General features: G+C 40.1%; 1 protein-coding gene across 2 annotated transcripts in view; it reads right to left on the bottom strand.

Moving 5' to 3' along the window:
• Positions 1–20,236, bottom strand: part of LAMA3 (laminin subunit alpha 3) — a 106,170-nt gene that overhangs the window by 37,353 nt on the left and 48,581 nt on the right. For both annotated transcript variants that reach the window (XM_071418332.1, XM_071418340.1), the window contains exons 27-40: positions 18,233–18,341; positions 16,653–16,750; positions 14,246–14,411; positions 13,692–13,818; positions 12,732–12,871; positions 12,245–12,360; positions 11,534–11,745; positions 10,523–10,727; positions 9,773–9,917; positions 8,838–8,978; positions 7,302–7,466; positions 4,296–4,397; positions 3,243–3,326; positions 2,039–2,269 (exon numbers count right to left, since the gene is read on the bottom strand). In XM_071418332.1, the coding sequence (XP_071274433.1) occupies positions 2,039–2,269; positions 3,243–3,326; positions 4,296–4,397; positions 7,302–7,466; positions 8,838–8,978; positions 9,773–9,917; positions 10,523–10,727; positions 11,534–11,745; positions 12,245–12,360; positions 12,732–12,871; positions 13,692–13,818; positions 14,246–14,411; positions 16,653–16,750; positions 18,233–18,341 (2,041 nt within the window). The remainder of the gene's footprint in view (positions 1–2,038; positions 2,270–3,242; positions 3,327–4,295; positions 4,398–7,301; positions 7,467–8,837; positions 8,979–9,772; positions 9,918–10,522; positions 10,728–11,533; positions 11,746–12,244; positions 12,361–12,731; positions 12,872–13,691; positions 13,819–14,245; positions 14,412–16,652; positions 16,751–18,232; positions 18,342–20,236) is intronic.

The following is a 20,236-nucleotide window of genomic DNA, read 5'->3' as shown; positions in this document are numbered from 1 at the left end:
ATTTTATTTACTTAAAGTCTCTTTCTGGAGAGAAAAATAAATCAAACATTTTAAAAATACCTCTAATTGCATTTGGAAAAAAATCTGTACAGCCTTTTGTTTTTCTATTTATGCTGTCTTTAAAATGACACATTTGGAGTACGTGGGCACATTGTTTTTGAAGCAGCATTTGTGATTCCACACAAATGATAAACTGATCCCACATGAAGATAAAGCTCCAGGCACTTTCAAGTGCTTTTTAGGATCATTGTTTTCAAGTAAACAGCAATTTAAAACAAACCTCTTGTACACAGTTTTGTTAGTACTTTGAGAAAAAAGGTTAATCTTCTCATTACTTCTATACTAAGTAATATATAAGTTGTTACCAAATCAGTTCATTTAAAAACAAAGTGAAAGAAGGAAGGAAGTAAGGAAGAAAAAATGAGCAAATTACCTCTCTTGGATAAAAATCCATTTGAACTTGTTGCCACTGACTCCTCTCCTGAAGGTGGGGATAGGAGAGCCTCTGCTGTATATCTTGTGCTAGGCAATGCCCAAGGGACACTAAAGTGACAACCAGCCATCCTGCATTTCTTGGCCTCTGTGCTTGGGCCATCATTTTACTTTTGCTCCCCTGTGACCATTCGCTGCTCTCCCTTCAGTGCTCACTGTTCTTTCTCTTATTACTCCCCCTTCTTCTCCAGCTTCTGACTCAGATTAATGAGGTTCTGGGCTGGGACAGGCCCCACCTTTAAACTTTATCCGTGAGTCAAGGTGCTCGGCACACAGCACCGTTCCTGAGGTTAACAAGTAACTCCGCAGTTCCTGTAGCTCAATATATATCTAAGTCAGGGTGTGGCAGGCATCACCTCCTCCCCACCTAAGGCAGCGAGACACAGCCTGGTGATTACAGCAGTAAATCACTGCCTGAGTAATGCTGCATAAATATACAGGGCTTACGAACTTCCCAGTGAATGTCTTGATCACTTCCTTTGGCTTTGTATTTTCACAGGTTACATTAAAAAAAACCCCAACAGTTTAATTTAACCAAGGCAGTATGTTGAAAACAATGGGATGGCAGTAGAATTTTCAGTCAAGGCTCATGAATTTGTGTGTGACACAGAGCAACAGAAGTGTGAAAAAAACCAAAGATATTTCTGAAATGGTTACTCTCTAGATGATGAATTAGCTGTCCTGAGCAGTGGATGCATACACAAAATGTAAGCCAGCCATACATGGTTTTGCTCAGTCTCTCTGCAGCTGCTCCGGCCTAGATATTATTCATTCATTTTCAACTCAAAAAGCTTTTGCAAGGTTAGTACGGCAATTGCCACTTTATAGCAATACTCAACAATTTTCTGAGAGTAATTCCTCATATTTTGTGCACTGCTTATCTCTCTGGTGCTTTATTCTGCTGCATTGGGTGCTTACACATGGCAACAGCCAAGCTCTAAGCTAAGCAAAGCGACAAGCAAAAGAATTACAGCTACAGGAACTGCATCAAGGACAGGATATACAGCTGTAGTGCCAGTCTTCAACTAATAGCATTATTTTGCAAAGCCTGCACTATCTTTCATAAACACATCCCCAAATATTTTTTGCAAATACATTAATTTCAGTTTTCACATGTTTTTCTACACAAATAGTATCCTGAATTGTCTGGATTTGGCTACTTCCCTTGGACCCTGCTAAAATAAGAAACACCAGGAACCTTCTCTACTGTGTATGGTCTCACAGACTTTGATAAGTCAATTCTGACCTCCTCTCGAGTAAAGTAAGAGATTATTCAGCCTCTCAGAGGGCATCATAGAAGAACCCCTCATCACAGCGCCTTACAAATGCAAAATTATGTTTGCAGCTCCATAAAAGCAAAATCACAAGTAGAATAACCCCACAGTGCCTAGACGGTGAAAGCACTGGAGCCATTGAAAGTGCACAGGCTTACAGGAAGCACACTTAATTACTTTAACCACCATCCTGCTCTTCTAACTACCCAGTATGTGTAGCTGTAGGCAAAGACAGAAGGTAATGGCACAGTGTGGAGGCAGATGTTTCCTACCTGGCATGAGTCACCGGCGTACCCGGGCGGGCAGGCACACATCTCCACGCTGTGCGCGACGCTGCCGCTGCCCTCGCTGCTGGCTGCCTCCAGCCCGACCTCCCCGAGCGCCAGCCGCTGCGTCTCCGTGAAGTACAGGGCCCGGATGTGCAGGCCATCCAGCCTGGACAGCAGGGTCAGCAGCTCTTCTCGGGACACCAGCTGCCTGCTGCCGGCGTGCCTGAAGCTGCCCTGCACATCAAGGGGTACAAAATGAGCACAGCACTGCCCTGCACATCAACGGGCACAAAACAAGCACAGAGCTGCGGCTGCTTGAAAGAGGAGCTTCAGAGAAGACCAGAGGACAGAGAAAGGGAGAAAACATGCTGGAGTAGACTTGTCTAGTGCCAGCTGGTGTGGGGTAATAGAGTCCAGGAGAATAGACACACAATGGGTGCAAAAAAAAATAATGAGTGTGAAGAAAGGGCTGTAGCTTTGACTGTGCAAGGTAAGTATGGCTTTGAGGTATTAAAAAGTGAAGAAGCCTATAGCAGCATCTTCAGTCATCCAATTTTCTTTGAGATATCATCCATCAAACCATAAAAACGTGAAGAAAAATGCTTTTATTTTTAAGAGTAAATGAAATCCTAGAAACCCAATCTTTCAGGGTTTTCTTGCTGTTAATCAATTTTCAGCATTGCTGAAAATGGAATTTGGGTTGAAGAAACAACCATCTTCTTTGCCTGCATATGAAATAAATTACCCAGTTCAACCTTCTGAGCACAGGTTTAAGGTAGGAATAATCCCTGCTGAATTCACCTACCTGAATGCTGGACACCCCATTCTAAACTAGTACCTAGACACCAAGAAAACAGATAACAATTCATTCCATCCCTATTAAGTAAAGTCTGTGGCTGCAATGAATCACCTTCTATTGAGGACTGATTCAGCATTACTCCATTGGCCCCGGAGGGAATGCTAACAGCTACATTGGACAAGATGCCCAGCCCAGAGGTGCTAAAATTAGGTGTCATGAACCAGAAACCCAGGTTCATTGTGGCAGTAAAGAGAGATAAAAAGTGTTCTTTATAGTTAAGGTCTACAGTGTTTAAGTTTATAGTCCTCACTGTTACCAAGTATTTGGTATTTCTGCACCTATTCTGCATGTGTGCATTTTTCTGTGACTCTGGAAAGAAAAGAAGGCCATTCCTTTTTCAGTTCTTACCTCAACCAGCTGCACTCGGCCGTAATATTGACGATCAGGCAGTGGGTTGTTGGGATCCATAAAAACAACTTCCATTTGCTGGCCCTATGTGAGAATGAGGATGTAACATTGCTGTTTCACTACTTGTTATGGGAAAGTGTTCAGATACAAAAACATTTGGTGAAGCACATTAATCCTGTTGTTTGGGGGATCAAAACTGAGTAATACTAGGAAAACTGTATGTCTTTTTCTCAGGAAAGTGGTATAGTGAGCACTGTGTTGTGGTGCCAGCAAGGTTTTCACTGCTCTTCCCTATTAACAACCTTGTTTGCGAGTAAAACATCAAGAGAATCAAATTAATGCTGATCACCTTTCAAAGGAACTAGTTATTACCTTAGAATAAGAATGGTTTTGCATTCTGAAACACTCGTCTTTGCATCCCGGTGCACCAGCAACTATGGGTATTATGGTAGCAGTTTATGAGGTACATTTCCCAATAAGAATCCTAGAGCATTCAATTGGTATTTCTGATGGTGTGAGGAAACAAAACACCCCCTTGAGAATCTCAACAAACAGTTAAAGATTTCAATTTTAGCTCTAAAGTGGTTAAATTAAAAAAATGTCAACCTAAATTGCATTTTTGTTTCAGTTCCTTGAAGTCTTATAATTATGCTTAGTTTTATGCTGAAAAAAAATCTCACAGAAAATGAGATTAATCACACATGAAATCCAGGGCATCTTTTGCAGAGATGAGGCCATACTTGTTGACAAGTGTGCAATGCATTGATTTTCTTTTTCCACAGGCACATTCTACAGGGAAAATCCTGGTTTATCTTTTTACTTGCTCTGCAAATCAGTTATGCTTAATAATATGTTACTTTGGCAACAGAGACAGATGTGCTGATGGTTTTGAGCAAAATGAAGTAAAATCACTTTTATAGAAATAGTTAATGGTTTTAATAGGTAATGTTTTAATAGTTAAGCCCACTATAAGAGCAAAATTTGCCATAGTTGTTTAGTAAGATGAAAATCATGTACTGCTTATAGGAAAAAAAATAGTATTTTAAAGCTTACTGTTAGTCGTATATCAGGTTTCTTATCCAGAAGAACCATGCCCTCACTAGGTAAGCCAAAAGATTTCACTTGGTAACTTAGGAAGCCACCATATGAAGAAAGCTGTAACAAAATGCACAAGACCAGATATACTTTACTGCACTATTGGTTGATATTAATGTAAATTTTTATTCCAGTTTATCTCATCTTCCAGCACTATAAATAACACATTTACTCTTCATTCTTTAGAAAAAATATGAAAATATTGCTGTTTGGAAGAAGTTACTATCTATTTTGTTTACTGTGTGTATCTGACATGAGCAGATATCGTTTTCTGAAAGGTTACCTGCATCATGTTTTTTGTTTTTTTTTTATACTTGGGTTCACACCACCTGTGGCATGGAGAAATCCCATGGTTACATGAATATTGTTCTTCACCTGACTGTACAAAGCAGATTTGGTGCATCAAGAACAGGCATCAGACTGACAGTGAAAGTGGTGGTGAACCTCATGAACAGCCATGGATAAAAAGAAGGCAGAATAAGCAGGTTTAAAGCCAGCATTTTCTAAACTTATTGCAAACATGAATGCAATCAAGATTCCTTTGTTCTACCTTCAGGACAGAATTTCTACTGGTATCAACTCTGTGGTAAGCAGACTGTGCCTGTAGGCTGAGCTGAAACCAGCTACAGGTGACCACAGATGGCCTCAGACCCAACTGAACATGGGGCTGCTGCCCAGAACAGACAAAACTGTGGTTGAATCACCCAACAAACACAGCACAGCCCTGGGTGCTGTGTGAGGGACTCAGTACAAAACACCCTGGGAGCACAGGAAGCTCCAGGCACAGCCTAGATAGCTTCTGTTCCAAGAAGAGCTTCAAAGGAAGGTTTGTGGGTACCAAGTGAAATCAGGCATTATGCCATGGATGTCCTATTTTGGTTTGCACCTTTCTCATTTGCCCTTATATCTTATCCTTGGTTTTGTCATGGAAGAATTGCTTTGTCAGGTTCTGCTCTTCTACAGGGAAGATCTACTCCTCTGCATATCTCTGATGAATTTCAAATAAAATACTGACATCTCAACACTAAATTTGTTCTGTGTATCATAGGTCTGTAATTAATGCTATTCTCCTCACACAACTGCATTTTCAAAAGCATCATTTGGAACATTGTCTATAGTTTGCCAACACAATCAAATCACCCTGTATAAATGAATTCTTTTAAAAAAAATAAGAAAATTCAAATTAGAGTTGATTTCCTATTTAACATGTTTCAGAACTGCACCATTTGAGAGGCTGTTAAATTACTTTTAAAATTTTTTTATAGGATGATATTGATGTTACAAACTAACCCCTGTATTCTGTAGTATTTATTTTCTAATGTCAAAAATGGTCTGTTATATAGAATGATAAAACACAAAAGAAAATGGGGACAACATGATCTGAATTTCTCAATTACTCTTAGTTTCCGTACTGCTACACATTTTATATTTGATTCCCTTTTAACTTCGTAAACAAAAGACAGAGGGAGGAAAGAAAATATACTCTGCTAAATATAAATGTTCTAGTGAAACCAGTTTAAAGGTTTCAGATAATGGAAAACAGTATTTATACCCTCATCATAAAGAAAAATAGCCGAAGAGATCTTGTTCATATTTTCTAAAAGAGATGCTATCACTGGAAGCAGACCAAACCCTGACATTTCCAAACACAATAACATTAATAATTGGTAAATTTATGAACTTGTAAACTCACAGCTAGATAGCATTTTGGTGGGACTTTCATTACTGCAGTATCGCCTATGCTAAAATATACACTCATACACTGCATACAGCAAAAGCAAAACCCAAATTAGAACTATTTTATTTGCAGTGCTGTCATTGTAAATAACAGCAAGTAATGGCAGGCCTAGGACCTAGGCAGGTACTGGGACATGCAACATAAGTCAGCACTGATCTTAAAACACATCAGCTGTGTTTAAAAAGGGTTATTGCCTGCTTTATACCTTGTTACTGAACAACAAAAGTACTTTTGGTTTAACACTGCAGGTGATAATGTGTGCTTTAATATGAAATTCCTTTCAAAAATAATTTGTGGGCACTGAAATAAGAACCTTTATAATGTCAAGAAAAAGCACTCAAACTAAATGTGCCATTCACCTGAGATTATAGATATACAGCTCTGAGCATAGGAGAGCAGGAAGAAAAATACTGCTCTAGTCTCTAAAATAAGGACTAGGAGAAACTTCAAAAATTGAACCATCTTTCATGTCTTGGTGTCTATACCATTTCTTTTCTCTTGTGTGTCAGTAGGATCACATCTGAAAAGCCTGTGTATCCTGCAACGGGCTGGTAAGTATTGGCACTGTCAGAGCTCCAAAGAGGGGGGCTCTGGGCCTGCAAGTCACCATTAGCAAAGTCCTCTGGTCAGTGTGATCCTCAAGCTGAGACACTGATGGCACTAACCATGAGCAGAAGGCTGCTCCCATGCACGGACTGACAGAGCAGCCACCAGCCCAAGAAACACAAAGGGTAGAAAACCAGTTGATTTTCTTCCCAAGGAGCATATCCAAAGCAAAATGCTGGGGGCTTTTGTGTGCCACTGAGCACATAATCAGCTTTTACTCTTTTGGAAATCTGCCCAGGATATACTCTAGAGAATCTAAAGAATTGACAAGCCTATGTTCTGGGTTTTAGAGCAGCCACATTGGCACGTTCTACATGTTCTGGGCATCAGAAAAGCAGCTGAAGGAACCACCTGCTTGAGACATTGGAGCCATTGAGTTCTTGATCATGCTGTTCACATTAAGACCTGTCTGGCACCAAGCAATATGATTAATTCTGTGTTATTGGTTAATTTCAAAACCATACTCAGAAGTAAAATGGTGTGATTCCTTACATGACAGGTAAGAGAGATGAGTGAAGAGAGACAAACTTACCTAAGAAAAATAATGAGACTCTTTATCAATGACACTGGTAAAAAAATGATTACATGTTACTAAACCAGAAGAGTTAAGTGGCATTTACCTTCTCTCCCAAGTAGGATGGTGGTGCTTTCCAGTACAAATTTTGCACAGAAGCTGGCAATTCTTGAACATCAGCCACCACACTGTTACTGACTGGATTGAAAGTGACTGGAATGTCCATATGTTCATCTACTGCCTCCAAGCGCCAGTTCCTCATATCCACAAACTAATGAAAAACATAAAGGAAACCAAAAGTTTGCCTCATCCTTTGTTAAAACTTTACCAGCACCAAGTAACGAGAAAAAATTGTTTGGCAGCTTTAATTCCCTTAGATGAGATCCAACTCCTTCAGAGTCAGCCTGAAGTCTTTGAACAATGGATATTCCATGGACCTCCAAAAGAGAGTGAAAATATGAAGAAGACATGCCAAAGCTACTTGGGATGCAGGCATTTGGTTTGTCACCTGGAAACTAAATTCTGTCTTCAGCCACAGGAAGACGTAGCCTTTTGGGAGTAATAGGAATTGTGCACACAAACCCGAGAATATAATTTGGAGATGCTTTCTAAAGTCCATTCCAGAATCAAATCTTTGTCTCTCAAAGACAGAGTTTGGAACAGGTTAACTGTGAGGGAGGGGGCATTGCATGACATTTTAGAGAGGCAGGCAATATAGCCTAATATTCCGCCTCTTTAATGCACATTTTATGTTTATGGCTGTTGTTTCATGAAAGACTATGCCTCTTTTTTTTATCATTATGCTGGAGGAAAGAGAGCATCATGTGTATGATGTACCAGAACAGTTCTGGGTTCTGGTGAATTGCCCTTCACTGGCCATAGCAAAAACCAAAAAAAAATAGACACGTTTTCATTAACAGTTTTTGGTGAGGACAAGTAATGACTAGAGGAAGTTTTTTACTGATTTCACTTAGGCCACGTTTTCATCTTTTGCTTGTAAACAGTAAAGGGCACAATCTGGATTGTATCTAGTCTATGTCTAAACCTAAACTAAACTCCTCATCCACCACTCCAGCTCTCCTCTTTTCTTCCTTTCTCTTGCCTTTTTTCAAGCAGCTGTTGCCTTTTTTTCAGTCTTTTTTTTCCCAGCCACATGATTTTTCAGCCTACAGCCATTTATGCTACTAAAATCTTTGTTTCTCACACTTGATGTCATGTCTCTTTTACAAGGAGGTAAGAAAGACAATTTTCACAATCTCCATAGAATCTGTCACACAATTCTTAATGCATCTATAATACAGATATGTAAAATGATATGTGTTTGTCAAATCATCTTGAAGGAGATCATTGACTTCAATGATGACATATGAGTTTGAAGATAAAGCAAGCAAGATAAAGGCTGGCTCAACTTCAGTCCAACTAGTGACTTGTAAACAAACAGGTTAAAAGAGCCATTTCTGCTGAACAGCACTTTCAGACTACTCCTAATCTTGAGGAAGCTGTACTTGGAGAATTGCTTGGAGAATATTTCTCATCCTTAGAAGCTAATAAAATATACTTTCAACTTTAGAAGAAATCTGAAATGTCCTCAATGGAACAAGTGTAAGTTCATGATAGAAAAGAAAAAAGATCATTGGTACACCTTGGTTCTACGACGATCCGTGCTGCGACAGCTGCTGGTTGCCCCAAAACAAAAGCAAGGTGTGCATCCCCTGGGGTTAGAAGGGTTCAGATAAAAGGATCCTGGTTTGCAAGTGTCACATGCTGGACCTTCAACATTCTCCTGTTAGGGCATAGTTCAAAGAAATTTCAGTGCTTTTCTTTTTGCATTGCTGAGGTCCCCAAAATTTCCTGCATATGAAACAAATCTTCTGAAAGAACGTATATTTAAATGTACAGAAACCAATGAATGAAAATACGTGGTTGTCTGGATAGGCTATATTACAAATGCAAATAAAACTGTCTTGGAGGCTATCTCGTAAGCTTTCTTTGCAGTTTATAATCTGAAATGTGAACCACTGAGTAATAAATATTAGTCAGAGACAGCTGGTAACTTGCTTGCCAAAACCCTCCTGCTGGCTTTTGCAAACCCACAATATAAAAGGTCACTTGTGAAAGTTCACATTTATCGCATTTAATTATGCAGATCAGAACAAAAGAAGATTTCCTAGCTATAATGATGTGGTAAAATGTCAACTGACATAATATGGCTAAAAAAAGCATGGGACTTGGTTAACATCCAAAAGGCAAGATGCAGATGGATAAAGTGGATTTGTGCAGGGTACATACAGACTGCTTCAGTGATTCAATGGGCACCCACTCTGCAGCTCTCTAACATCCTGCAAAAACTAAGACCACCTGTATAACTGACAGATATTGAAGCCATTAAAAAATTGTATTTAATGTGACCATGATAATCTGTGCACATACAGCAAAGTGTGATGGCTTCGTACAGCTGCATTAAATTTTTACTGAAAATTTACTGATAAACTCACTTTATTCACCCCATTATATAAGAAATAGTCACTGGCATGCAAATGATGCTTGTGAATGCAGAAGTAATTTGATTTATCTGACCTTGCAAAGACAAATTCCTGTCTGGGGATCACAAACATCTGGCTCTGTTCCATCTCTGTTACAGCTACATGGCACACAGTTAGGGAAACCATAAGTTCCAGGAGCACACTGATCACACCGACGGCCTTTTATTCCTGGTTTGCATCTTTATCAAACACAAAGGAGAGAAAGTCAATAAGGGAGGTAGGAATGGAGCAGGGAAGGGAAAATAAAACAGGGAGGTGGATGTTTGAAGGGATTGCATGGCTGTGACACAACTTTATGACTTCCACAGAGAAAAGGTTAGTATTGTTCTCAGATTTTGAATAGTGTGACGTTATAAATGGCCACAGAACTGAGTAGGAATGGATTTGACTTTGAAGGATAAAAATGCTCACAATAGAATTAGACTTCTGCAGCTATTCAGCGCTCGCAGTGCAGAACTACTCTCTCTGTATGCCAAGGTGTAAAACATTGAATATAGGTAAGCAGAGCTGGAAGAAGATTTATAGCTGGAAAATGTGCCTGGGCATTAATCAAGGCATGCACCTGGTAACAGAAAAATGGGGAATTGCAAGTATATGAATAATTACAGAGACCTCAATCACCCACAAAGCTTGGGTTAGTTTACCACAGTTCACAGTGGATAAAATCCATTTTGCTCACACTGAAGAGTGAATAACTTAAATTTCCCATTACCTCTCCAAACATCTGAAAAGAGCATTGAAGCAAACCATCCATGCCTTGTTAACATACATAACGCAAACTTACTTGCATTGCCCACTGGTTTTTTCACATTCTGGGTTTGCCACATCAACAATTCCTTTTTCTGAGCAGTTGCAGCTCTTGCAGCCAGCAAGGGGATGATAGCTGAAGTAATATTTCTCACACACTTCACATTTTGGCTTCACAGTTCGTGGAGGGCAAATGCATTTACCAGTCACGTCATCACAAAGACGCTGCCCACAGTTGCATACTAGATCAAAGAAATTGTTCCACAAATCAGCCACATCTCATCTTACAAAAATCAACTCTTACTGAATATGTAACAAATACACACAACCTTTATGTATAGAAAACATGACTCTTTTCTCTCACTAGTTTAATGTTCAGGGTCATAGAAACCAACTATGTGACTGCAACAATAGTTTCAAAGAGCAGGTTTAGTGCTTGGCTCTTTTCCATGGATGGGCTGCTTAACTTCACCACAGACATTGTTTATCACTTGCCAAAACTGCCAAGGATCAGATTTGGTGTCAAGGGCACCACTTTTAGAAAGCAATGTTTATAAACATCGAGTATAGTATCTATGAAAGCAGCTGAGCTGTTGGTGTAATGTATAGATCTGTTGTTATTAACATCAGAATTTGAGGAATTAGGAATGCTGTGTCTCTGGTTATCTATGGAAAAGATTGAAGGTGTAAAATGGGATTAACCATTAACAACTTGGAAATGATTTAACAGTCAGCCCAGAAAAAAATCCATTTCACTGGAATAGTGGCAATATGGATTTTAACCAGTTCAGCTGTAAGCCTACCACACCTGATCAGACAACACATGCAAAGGGTCACTTCACCACGAGCTAGGTGTGCTTTAGGGGAATGGGATTTCTTCTGCCTTAAACTGGAAGCTAATGCTGTGGTAAAGCTAAAACAGCCTGACCAGCCTCTCACAGGATCAGGCTCTACAAAGAAAAGTCAGGCAGCAGTACACCTGCAGCAAATTCAGAGGATTCAGCAGGTGGCCAGGCCAGGAGCTGAAGGAGTGCAAGCACATACTTACACTTGCAAAACGGGAATCCATAGAAGCCAGTTTGGCATCGGCTGCACTGGCGACCGACGACGTTAGGTCTGCAAGCACACTGCCCTCCCAGGGGGCTGCACGTAGGGCTGGTGGCACCTGCACTGTGGCAATCACATGGCAGGGCTCCGTTGTTGTAGAAAGCCACCAGCGACCTCACAGAGTCCTTACAGAAGGCTGATGATCGTTCTGGGCTGTTTAAATTGGAATATAAATCATTTAAGTGCTGGCACTCAGGATTGCTATGAGAGTGCTTTGCAGTGGTTCAGTCTTTCAAGCAGTTTGACATAAGGATGGCATCAGCACACATGCAAGGATATACTTTCATTGAATCAGGGTGAATAGCTTTGAACATGCAGGTAAGAGGTTTTATCATAGCAAGTGTGGATTAGTTGTATCAGTTCAGACATGCCAAGCAAAATACCAAATACCAAAGATGGAAATACCAAAGACAGGAAGATGACATATTCCTCTTTTGTACTGTGAGGAATAAAGCTCTACCTTTACAATGCATTTGCAACAGAAAGTCAATGAAAAATGACTCATGGAAATTCAATGGGCTAGCATAAGCTGTGAAAAGCATTTTAATGTAGCACAATTATAGGGATTTAAGGCAGCTCTTTAACGCAGAGTAAAAGTAATATTATTCCCAGTTTGTTGTCAATGTTCAGTGTTTTAGAAAGTGATGCTTACTCAATATAAAAACTGTTTCCTCCACACTGGCTGATAAAATCAAATGACTTGTCCACTGTCTTTTTGTCAAGAATTGTGTAACTGTAGGTGTCTGCTGGAACAACTAAGATATTTTCCTTAAAACAATAAGAAAGCTAAATTGTACATTTCAGAGAAAAACAAAAAGACACAAGCTAAGGCATTTACATATTTAAATGTTGCTTCATTATGCATTCTGGAATTTTTCAAAACCTTTAAGATTTTAACCAAAAATAAGAAAATAAACTTTGCATACTGCCCTCAAAGTTGTGATGCTACAAGCAGTGTACAACAAAAACAGTGCAGAATATCTTAAAAATTTAAAATAAAAGCAGTGCAAAAGATCCTAAAAATCTGAAACACAACATTAACAAATTTATTCTTTTTGGATTTTATCTTTGCATCTATCAGTAAATGAATGGCGAAACTGAGAATAACATTTTCAAGTACATTTACATAATACACGTACCAGAACCAGCATTCTTCCATCCGGTATTATCACTGTAACAGAGACCATGGCTTCAGAAATGTCAAGCTCAATTTGGTTTGCTGCAACCACCTGAACCCGACAGCCAGAAGTATGAGGGCAGAATGAAGCATTAAAAGTACCTAGAAGAAAAAAATGTATTGGGTTTATGTGAGAAGGTTTTGATTGCAGAAGGTTACTGGGGTGGGTTCTATGAAAATCTCTAAGAACATTCTTCCATGTCCCACAGAGCCAATCCCAGTCAGCTCCAAGACAGATCCAACAATGGCCAAGGCTGCATCTGACCATGGTAGAGCCTCTGGAATAACACATTTAACAAAGGGGGAAAACCCCAGCTCAACAGCAGGTACAGCCACAGAGAAGAGTGAGAGCATGCAAGAGAACCAAATCTGCAGTCACCAGGCCAGTGAAGGAGAGCTCCAGGTGCTGGACCAGAGATCCACCTGCAGCCTGTGGAGGAGACCCCCTCAAGAGCAGGTGGATGCTCAAATAGGGTCTGTGAACCTCTGGGAATTCCACACAGGAGCAGTCTCCTAGCAGGCCTTGTGACCCCATGAAAAGCACCTACACTGGAGAAATTAGTGAGGAATTGCAGACCAGGAGAATAACTCATGTTGGAGAAGCTGGTGGAGGACTGTCTCCCATGTGAGGGATCCCACACTAAAGCATGGGAATACTGTGAGCAGTCCCTCACTGAGGAGGGAGGAACAGAGGCAACCTGTGATGAGCGGAGTACGGCCCACATTCTCTGTACCCATGTGCCACTCAGTGGGAGGAGTTGGACAAATTTGGGAGCAAAGCTGAGCTCAGGAAAAAGGGAAAGGTGGAAGCAAAGTGTTTGAAACTTTGGGCACCTTGTGTCTATCCAGGGTCAAGCCAACACAGCTCCATATCCCAAAATGCTAAGAAAGGAAAGGGGTTAGGTCAAATTCAGATGCCTACCTGACCACACATGTCCTGCATTCACATGGACTTGCACAGAGAACATTGGATGTGCCGGCTGATAAAAATGTACCACAAATACGTATCGGCCCATGTGGGGCACTCTGCCATTCAAGGTGATCTGGTTCTGGAGAAACAAGAACAGCTCTGGTATTAAATCACAGAATAGATTTGTTTTGTGAAACATTCTTGGGCTTACCAGCTGTGCTCAGTGCCCCCTACCAGCAGTGAAAAAGAGGGGGCTTAGCATCTCTCAGCAAGTTCAATTTCTTCAAGGAAAATGGCATTACAACTGCATGCTCTGTTTGCCTGCCAAGCACATTTAACATTCTTCTGCAGTCTGTACAACTGTTGTGTAGTCCAGAAAGAAACTGGTGTTTGGGGTTCCCCCCCCACCACCATTCTTTTTATTGTCTCTGTGGCTTACTTAGTTTGCAACATTTTCATCATATCACATCATCCACCTTTTATTATCTTACAGAATTTCATCTATTTAACTTTACTAAGAACATACCTTGTGACTTGCAAAACAAAGTTTTCAAAATACGAGGTACCTGCAATGGTGTCAAGGTGACTCCATGAACTGAACCAGCAGGTAAAATGGCACTCAATGGATCATGGAGTATATTCTCCTGCACTTCAGAAATCTTCCCATCTTTGAATGCATTCAAAACCAAAGCTCCTGGTGGAGTCTCAAACACTGAGGGAATGCATGCTGCACTAAACACAGAACCACAGCAATTATCCTTGGGGCCAGGAGAAAGTCTTAATCATAACAGAAAAGGCTGCTGACTTAAAGTCAATGTCTTAGGCTATATTATAATTGATAATGCAATAATAACTCCTGTACCTATTTGGATTCTTTATGAATGATCAGAAAGTAAATGAAAACAAGAAGTATGGATTTAACCTCCATAAGAACGGGAAAGTGTGTACACTTTTAATGTATTAACTGATTTTATTCACACAAAATTCACATAACTTTAGGTTTCAGTGGAAAGAATTTGCTGAGGAAGAGGAAACTTAAGGGAATCAGGAGCACTAAAAATTAAATACATTTTAGTTAATCCAGTTAGTTACATTCACTAGAATCTGCACTAATATTGAATTCTCAGTTCTACAAATATTTACATAGGAGGATCCTTTAAACATGCAAGTTTTCCCACTGAAGTCAATGGGACTACTGAAGTATTTAGAAGTTAAGTATATACTCAAATATTTGTAGAACTGGAGCCAAAATAAATAACAGTATTCCTTCAAAGCATTCTTATTCATTCACTGCTGTGTTTAACTATTTCTTCCTTGGCATAATTAATTCTGGGATTTAGAGAAGAATTTTCCAAGACTGCAGGATAAAATATTTTGGGGGGTTTCCTGGCTGTATTTATTCACTTCTAGTAAGTACTCAACAGACAATGATTAATCTTGAATCAAGACTGATCCAGAACTGGAATTGCAAGTATGTTTCAGAACTGAGATGTATTTGCCAGGCCTGTGTGGGAAATCACGTGCAGCATCCACTTACAATACTGTTAAACTGAACCAAGCCTCTGCATCTTCCAATTTGATGAACTTAAAACACTTTCAGGAAAGCAAAAATGCTGGCAGATAACAAAAACAAAACAAAAACCTACACTAAAAAACGCTAATTTATCAAGAGTTTAAAAAAATACCTAACAGAAAACCAAAGTCAAATATGTAAGTTTCTACATTTATTTTATTTCGAATCATGTTTTTCACTCATCTTTCCCTGTTTTACTTAAAATATAAATGCCTGTATTTGCAAAATAAATCTGGTGGAAGGACAAGTATTTTCAGTCTTAGAAAGCTGCTCTCAGTGGTAACAATGAGCAGGAGAATTAAAGCTGTGATTCAATGCTATGCATGTTTGGAAACCAAGCACAGTCACATGTTTTTATCCAATTTACTACCCAGATTTTTCTGCTTTCTGTTTCAATTCAACCATTATATTACAAGCTACCATTTGGAAAACTATTAGACCAAATCACCAACTCTTTTTGACTCTTAAGTCCTGCAAATGACGTTCACTTTTATTTTGAGACCCTTCCCACTGCTAGATCAGTAGGAAGGAAAGCTTTAGGAGTAGGAATCACGAGGCACATCCTGGGGAGTGCAGCAGGCACTGAAATGTGGAGGTCCCTAATTTGGAAGCTGCAGTGACAGTTCCACTCTGTCCCAAAGAACAAAAGACGGGGAGGGGAAGAGCTTCAACAGGACAGAGGAGATGCTCTGCAGATCCCAAACTTGACCACTGGGGAAGGCAAGGTTCAGGTTCAGATCTTCACAGCAAGAGAAGAGCTGTCAGCCTGGATTAACCAAGCAGTACATGAGTCCCCTAATTACTGGTCCTATAAAGTATGATGGAGAAGAAGGATCAGCTGGTGTTACTGTGTGAGGTGAATGATGAGGGCACACCTACCCTAGGGGCCCCACTATGACAGGGAAAAGGGAATGGCTTGTTTGGGAAGCAGGAGTTTTCATGTTGAGTAATTTGAGGCTGCCAAGTTGTGCCTGAAAGGGCAGTCACATCCCACACCTAGTGACAAATTAAAGCTGTTTTGGGACAGCTGAAGCAGTAACATGCAGAAGAAAACTTCAGATGGAACAGTAAGTATTTCAGACCACTAAACTAGGAATGATTTTCCAGCTTGGACATCTGTCCTACTGGATGGCATGTGAAAGATATATGTTTTCTCACACATCAGCACTGGGAAGTTCAGATGGGCTAGGAATAGGCTCTTATCAACAAAATTCTGTGCAAAGACTGTATAGATTGACACTAACATTTCAGCTTCTTTACAAAGACTACTTTACAGAAGTGGCCTACAAATCACCTGTGAGTCACTGAGTAAATCTCCACTCAAAAAAATTAAAACACTATTTATTCTACCTTTCAAGGTTGTCCTCAGATAATAGGAAGGATAAAACCAAGCAAGTTACCTTCCATCACTGTTACTTCTGTAAGCAGCTATGCACTGTACTTTAGGATCGACGTATTCTGGAGAAAATTCTTCAGCTGATATAATGCAAACCTTGTGCTGAAAAATAAGCACAAGGCACAATTAACAATTAATATCATAAATAACAGGGCCAGGCCTGAACAGGAAGGATGAAACCTAATTTTAGCATAGGGCGATATGAGCCCAAAGCCATATTCTGTCATAGACCTCCCACAAGATTTTGGATCCTTTTACCTCCCTGCAACTCAATGCCTCAGGGTTAAATAGCATTTTTCTGTCCTTGTCAAGAGAATATTGGCTGTTCAGGAGAGACATAACTAAAAGGTAAGCATACATGTGTGGAAAAGGGAAAGACAGAAGACCAGCTCAAAGGCTGAGAAGCAAGGCAAGGAATGTAGAGGAGTAGGAGGGAAAAGATCTTTGAGACTTTTGAGACTTTGAGACTTTCCTGAGGGAACTCCCAGACTCTCTCAAATAAAGGCACAAACACTTGCTAGTGCAAAGTCCATGGGAGTGAATTTAAGTGACACCAGGATTTCTCACCCAGGATTCAGAACTCATTTCAAAAGAAGCAGGACTTCATATGGGAATTTTTATTTTAACTAAAAGTGGACATGAACAAATGAATCTGTGGTAGTCCTGCTGTACCCATGGTGGTAAAGACATAAAGGAAAGCATTGGAGGTGGCTCCCATTTGCCTCTCTGCTCTGCATGAAGGGAACACATGAGTGTCTTTAATCCCAAAACTGCTGCCATTGACTTCATAATCAGTGTCTACACACCAGAAGCACTTCTTTTCCCCTTTCCCATCTTTTGCTAAGTGCAGACTTTACAATTTAAGATTGTGAAGGTTGGATCTTGTTAGCACAGCAGTTGCTGCAGGAAGCTAACAGAAAATGTAAATGGTATTAGTTTACACTGACTCATGAAGTGAAGAAAGCATGTATCAACTGTTAGTTCTACTAGTTGTTACTAGCTGGGCTGGAGCTCAAGATTTTAACAAACCTTGTGTTTCTAAAATAGAAAGCAGAAACCACACATAAGAAAATTTAGTCTCCAGAAAAGTTTATTCCTGGTGTGGCCAAAAGAGGTCAGTGAAGGCTTTTTATTTAAAATACCTAAAAGCTATATGATTAATGAATGCATTTATTACCTGAAATAAATGCATTTATTACCTGAATTTTGTAAGAGACATGGGAAACTCCCACATGGGCTTTGAGGATTTAGAAAAAAAGAAAAAAAAAGACAATAAAAGATTATGTATAACAGCTACCAGAATATGTTTCCTCTAAAGTTTACTTGTAGAAGTGAGAGGAGAACTGAAACAAAGCACAAGAAAGCTGGAAAAAACCTTGCCAATAAAGGCAAAGTTCTCTTTGTCTTTGGAACTGACAAGTGTGCCTCAGCATTCTGGGGTGTATATAAATCATGTCTAGTCAACATCTAACATACATAATTTCACATGTTCCCTTACAGAATGTGAACACAGGGAGACAAATATCTTTGTTTACCCCATCAAGGAACAAGTATGACCAAAAAGAAAAGGAAATGCGAACTTACCAGAAGAAAATTACTTGATGACGCCCTCAGACGTATCCTTGTGTCCGCTAGAAGGTCATAGGCTGCGACACGGTTCCTGTCATCAACTACAACGCTGCGACAAAGGAAACTGAGACAAGAGGCAGGATTAAAGACGAGCCTGCTGGCATTGCCATGTTGTTTAGGCTGTCACCTAGCTTCACTGCCTGGCTGCAGGCCAGCCACAGCACCTGGCCCTCCTGCTGGACCGTGACTAACCTGCCTGTGGCCACTGCAGAACATGCACTGTCCTCACCAGTGAGACACAGGATCTACCACGTACAAAGCACTGCTTATCCTGGGAGGTTTAGAGCTGAAGCCTCCAGATCTCAGCTCAGACACCCATTTGAGCTACTGGCTTAAGTAGGATGTAGACAGACAGCCACACATAGGTGCTACCTGCAGACATTTTCACACTGTGTAACACGTGTGTAACTAGTATTCTCCTGCCTGGACCATGCTCCTTGGGGTGTAAGCTCCTTTCCACCACTGCCATGTGCCTCTGAGGATGTGAATCAGCAGCTCTTGCACACACAGTGGCAGCTGGGCAAGGCCTGATCTTAGGAAGCTATTCTGTGTGCTGAGATACTCCTCAATGCAAGTGAAAAAACAGGTTTGCCTCCTCTACAAACCAGAGAATATGGAATTTTCACTCTTGTTTAAAGCATATATCAGAAAAAAGGTCAGCTCAGGGCTAGGGACACATACAACTAGAGAAATATAGGTCCCTTACTCATGATTTGCTCAAAGCCTGTGATGTTTTATTCTCTTACCATGTTTTATTTGGAATATTCAAGCTCACTGAGCTGTAAGAAAGTCTGGCACAATATATGACAATTCTACAAGTTACTGTTATCTACATGTACCTCACTATGTCATTGCTTGATTTATTTTTTATCAGAAGAGACTTCCTGTTTGGGAAAGATGACACAGCAGCTCACTCACCATGTGACCACTCAGTTCAGGCAGAATGCCTGCAGAAGGGATTTGCTGCATTGCTACATTAAAGCAGCAAGGGCTTTCTTTGTATTTCCATGAACACATTTCCAATGTATCATATAAACAAACAAGTATGTTCAAAATCAGCCCATAAAATGTGGGAAAAAATGTGTTTTGGAGAAAAAACCACCAAAACCCCAATAAAACAGAAGATTTATAGCAAGAAGTTTGGGGCTCAAAGTGTTATTTAACAGGCTAAAATAAGAGCTTTCCCCAGCAATAACCTGACAAGGTCACTGCTCCACATGGCTGTGCTCTGTATCACAAACATGCTGATGAAAATGACTTTTCTTACTGAGCAATTTCATCCTGAATATCCCTAAGCCTCCATTCTGCCAAGCAGTTGGCTCATGGGAGTAAAGGCTGCATGTCTGTAGTCCCCTGGCCCTGGGCAGGCTCTCCCAAGGGCTCAAAATAAGCTGAGGTGCTCAAGTGTTAAAGACAATCTCACTCAGGCAAAATCTCTTGTGCAGAAACATCTGCAGTAACCTCATTAAAGGATAAAGAAGCATTTGGCTGAAGACCTTGCCTACAGCCTAAGAGCCAGAGGATGACTACAGGCAGAATTTCAGAGACCTTTACACTTCTGCTTCAGCAAATCTTGTTAGAAACGGTGGGAATACTCTTGTAACACTAGCTGCTACATTTTTTATAGCCAAAGCCCTTGGACACAATTTTAACTGAAGAAAATCAGGGCGGGCATCTGCAGCCAACAGTGATGCTCTTCCACTGGACTTGGGGATTAGTAGTTTATAAGGATTTAAAAACATAAATATAAAAGTAACCCTTTGAATAGGAAAACAATTCATTGAAGCAGTAGCAATATTTAATGAGCTGACTGCACAAAGAGAATTAAAAACCTCTACAAAATCCACAGAATCCTGCACTTGCTTTTAAATCGCCCTCGAATTTGAACAATCTACATCATAAAATGAATTCAAATATATAAAAAAGTATAATTACTATCCAAATGCTTATTTAACCATT

The sequence above is a fragment of the Agelaius tricolor genome, unplaced genomic scaffold (assembly GCF_023055355.1).
Source record: "Agelaius tricolor isolate 1412-34295 unplaced genomic scaffold, bAgeTri1.0.p SCAF_2, whole genome shotgun sequence".
Taxonomy (NCBI): Eukaryota; Metazoa; Chordata; class Aves; order Passeriformes; family Icteridae; genus Agelaius; species Agelaius tricolor.
This window is presented reverse-complemented; position numbering and strand designations above follow the sequence as displayed.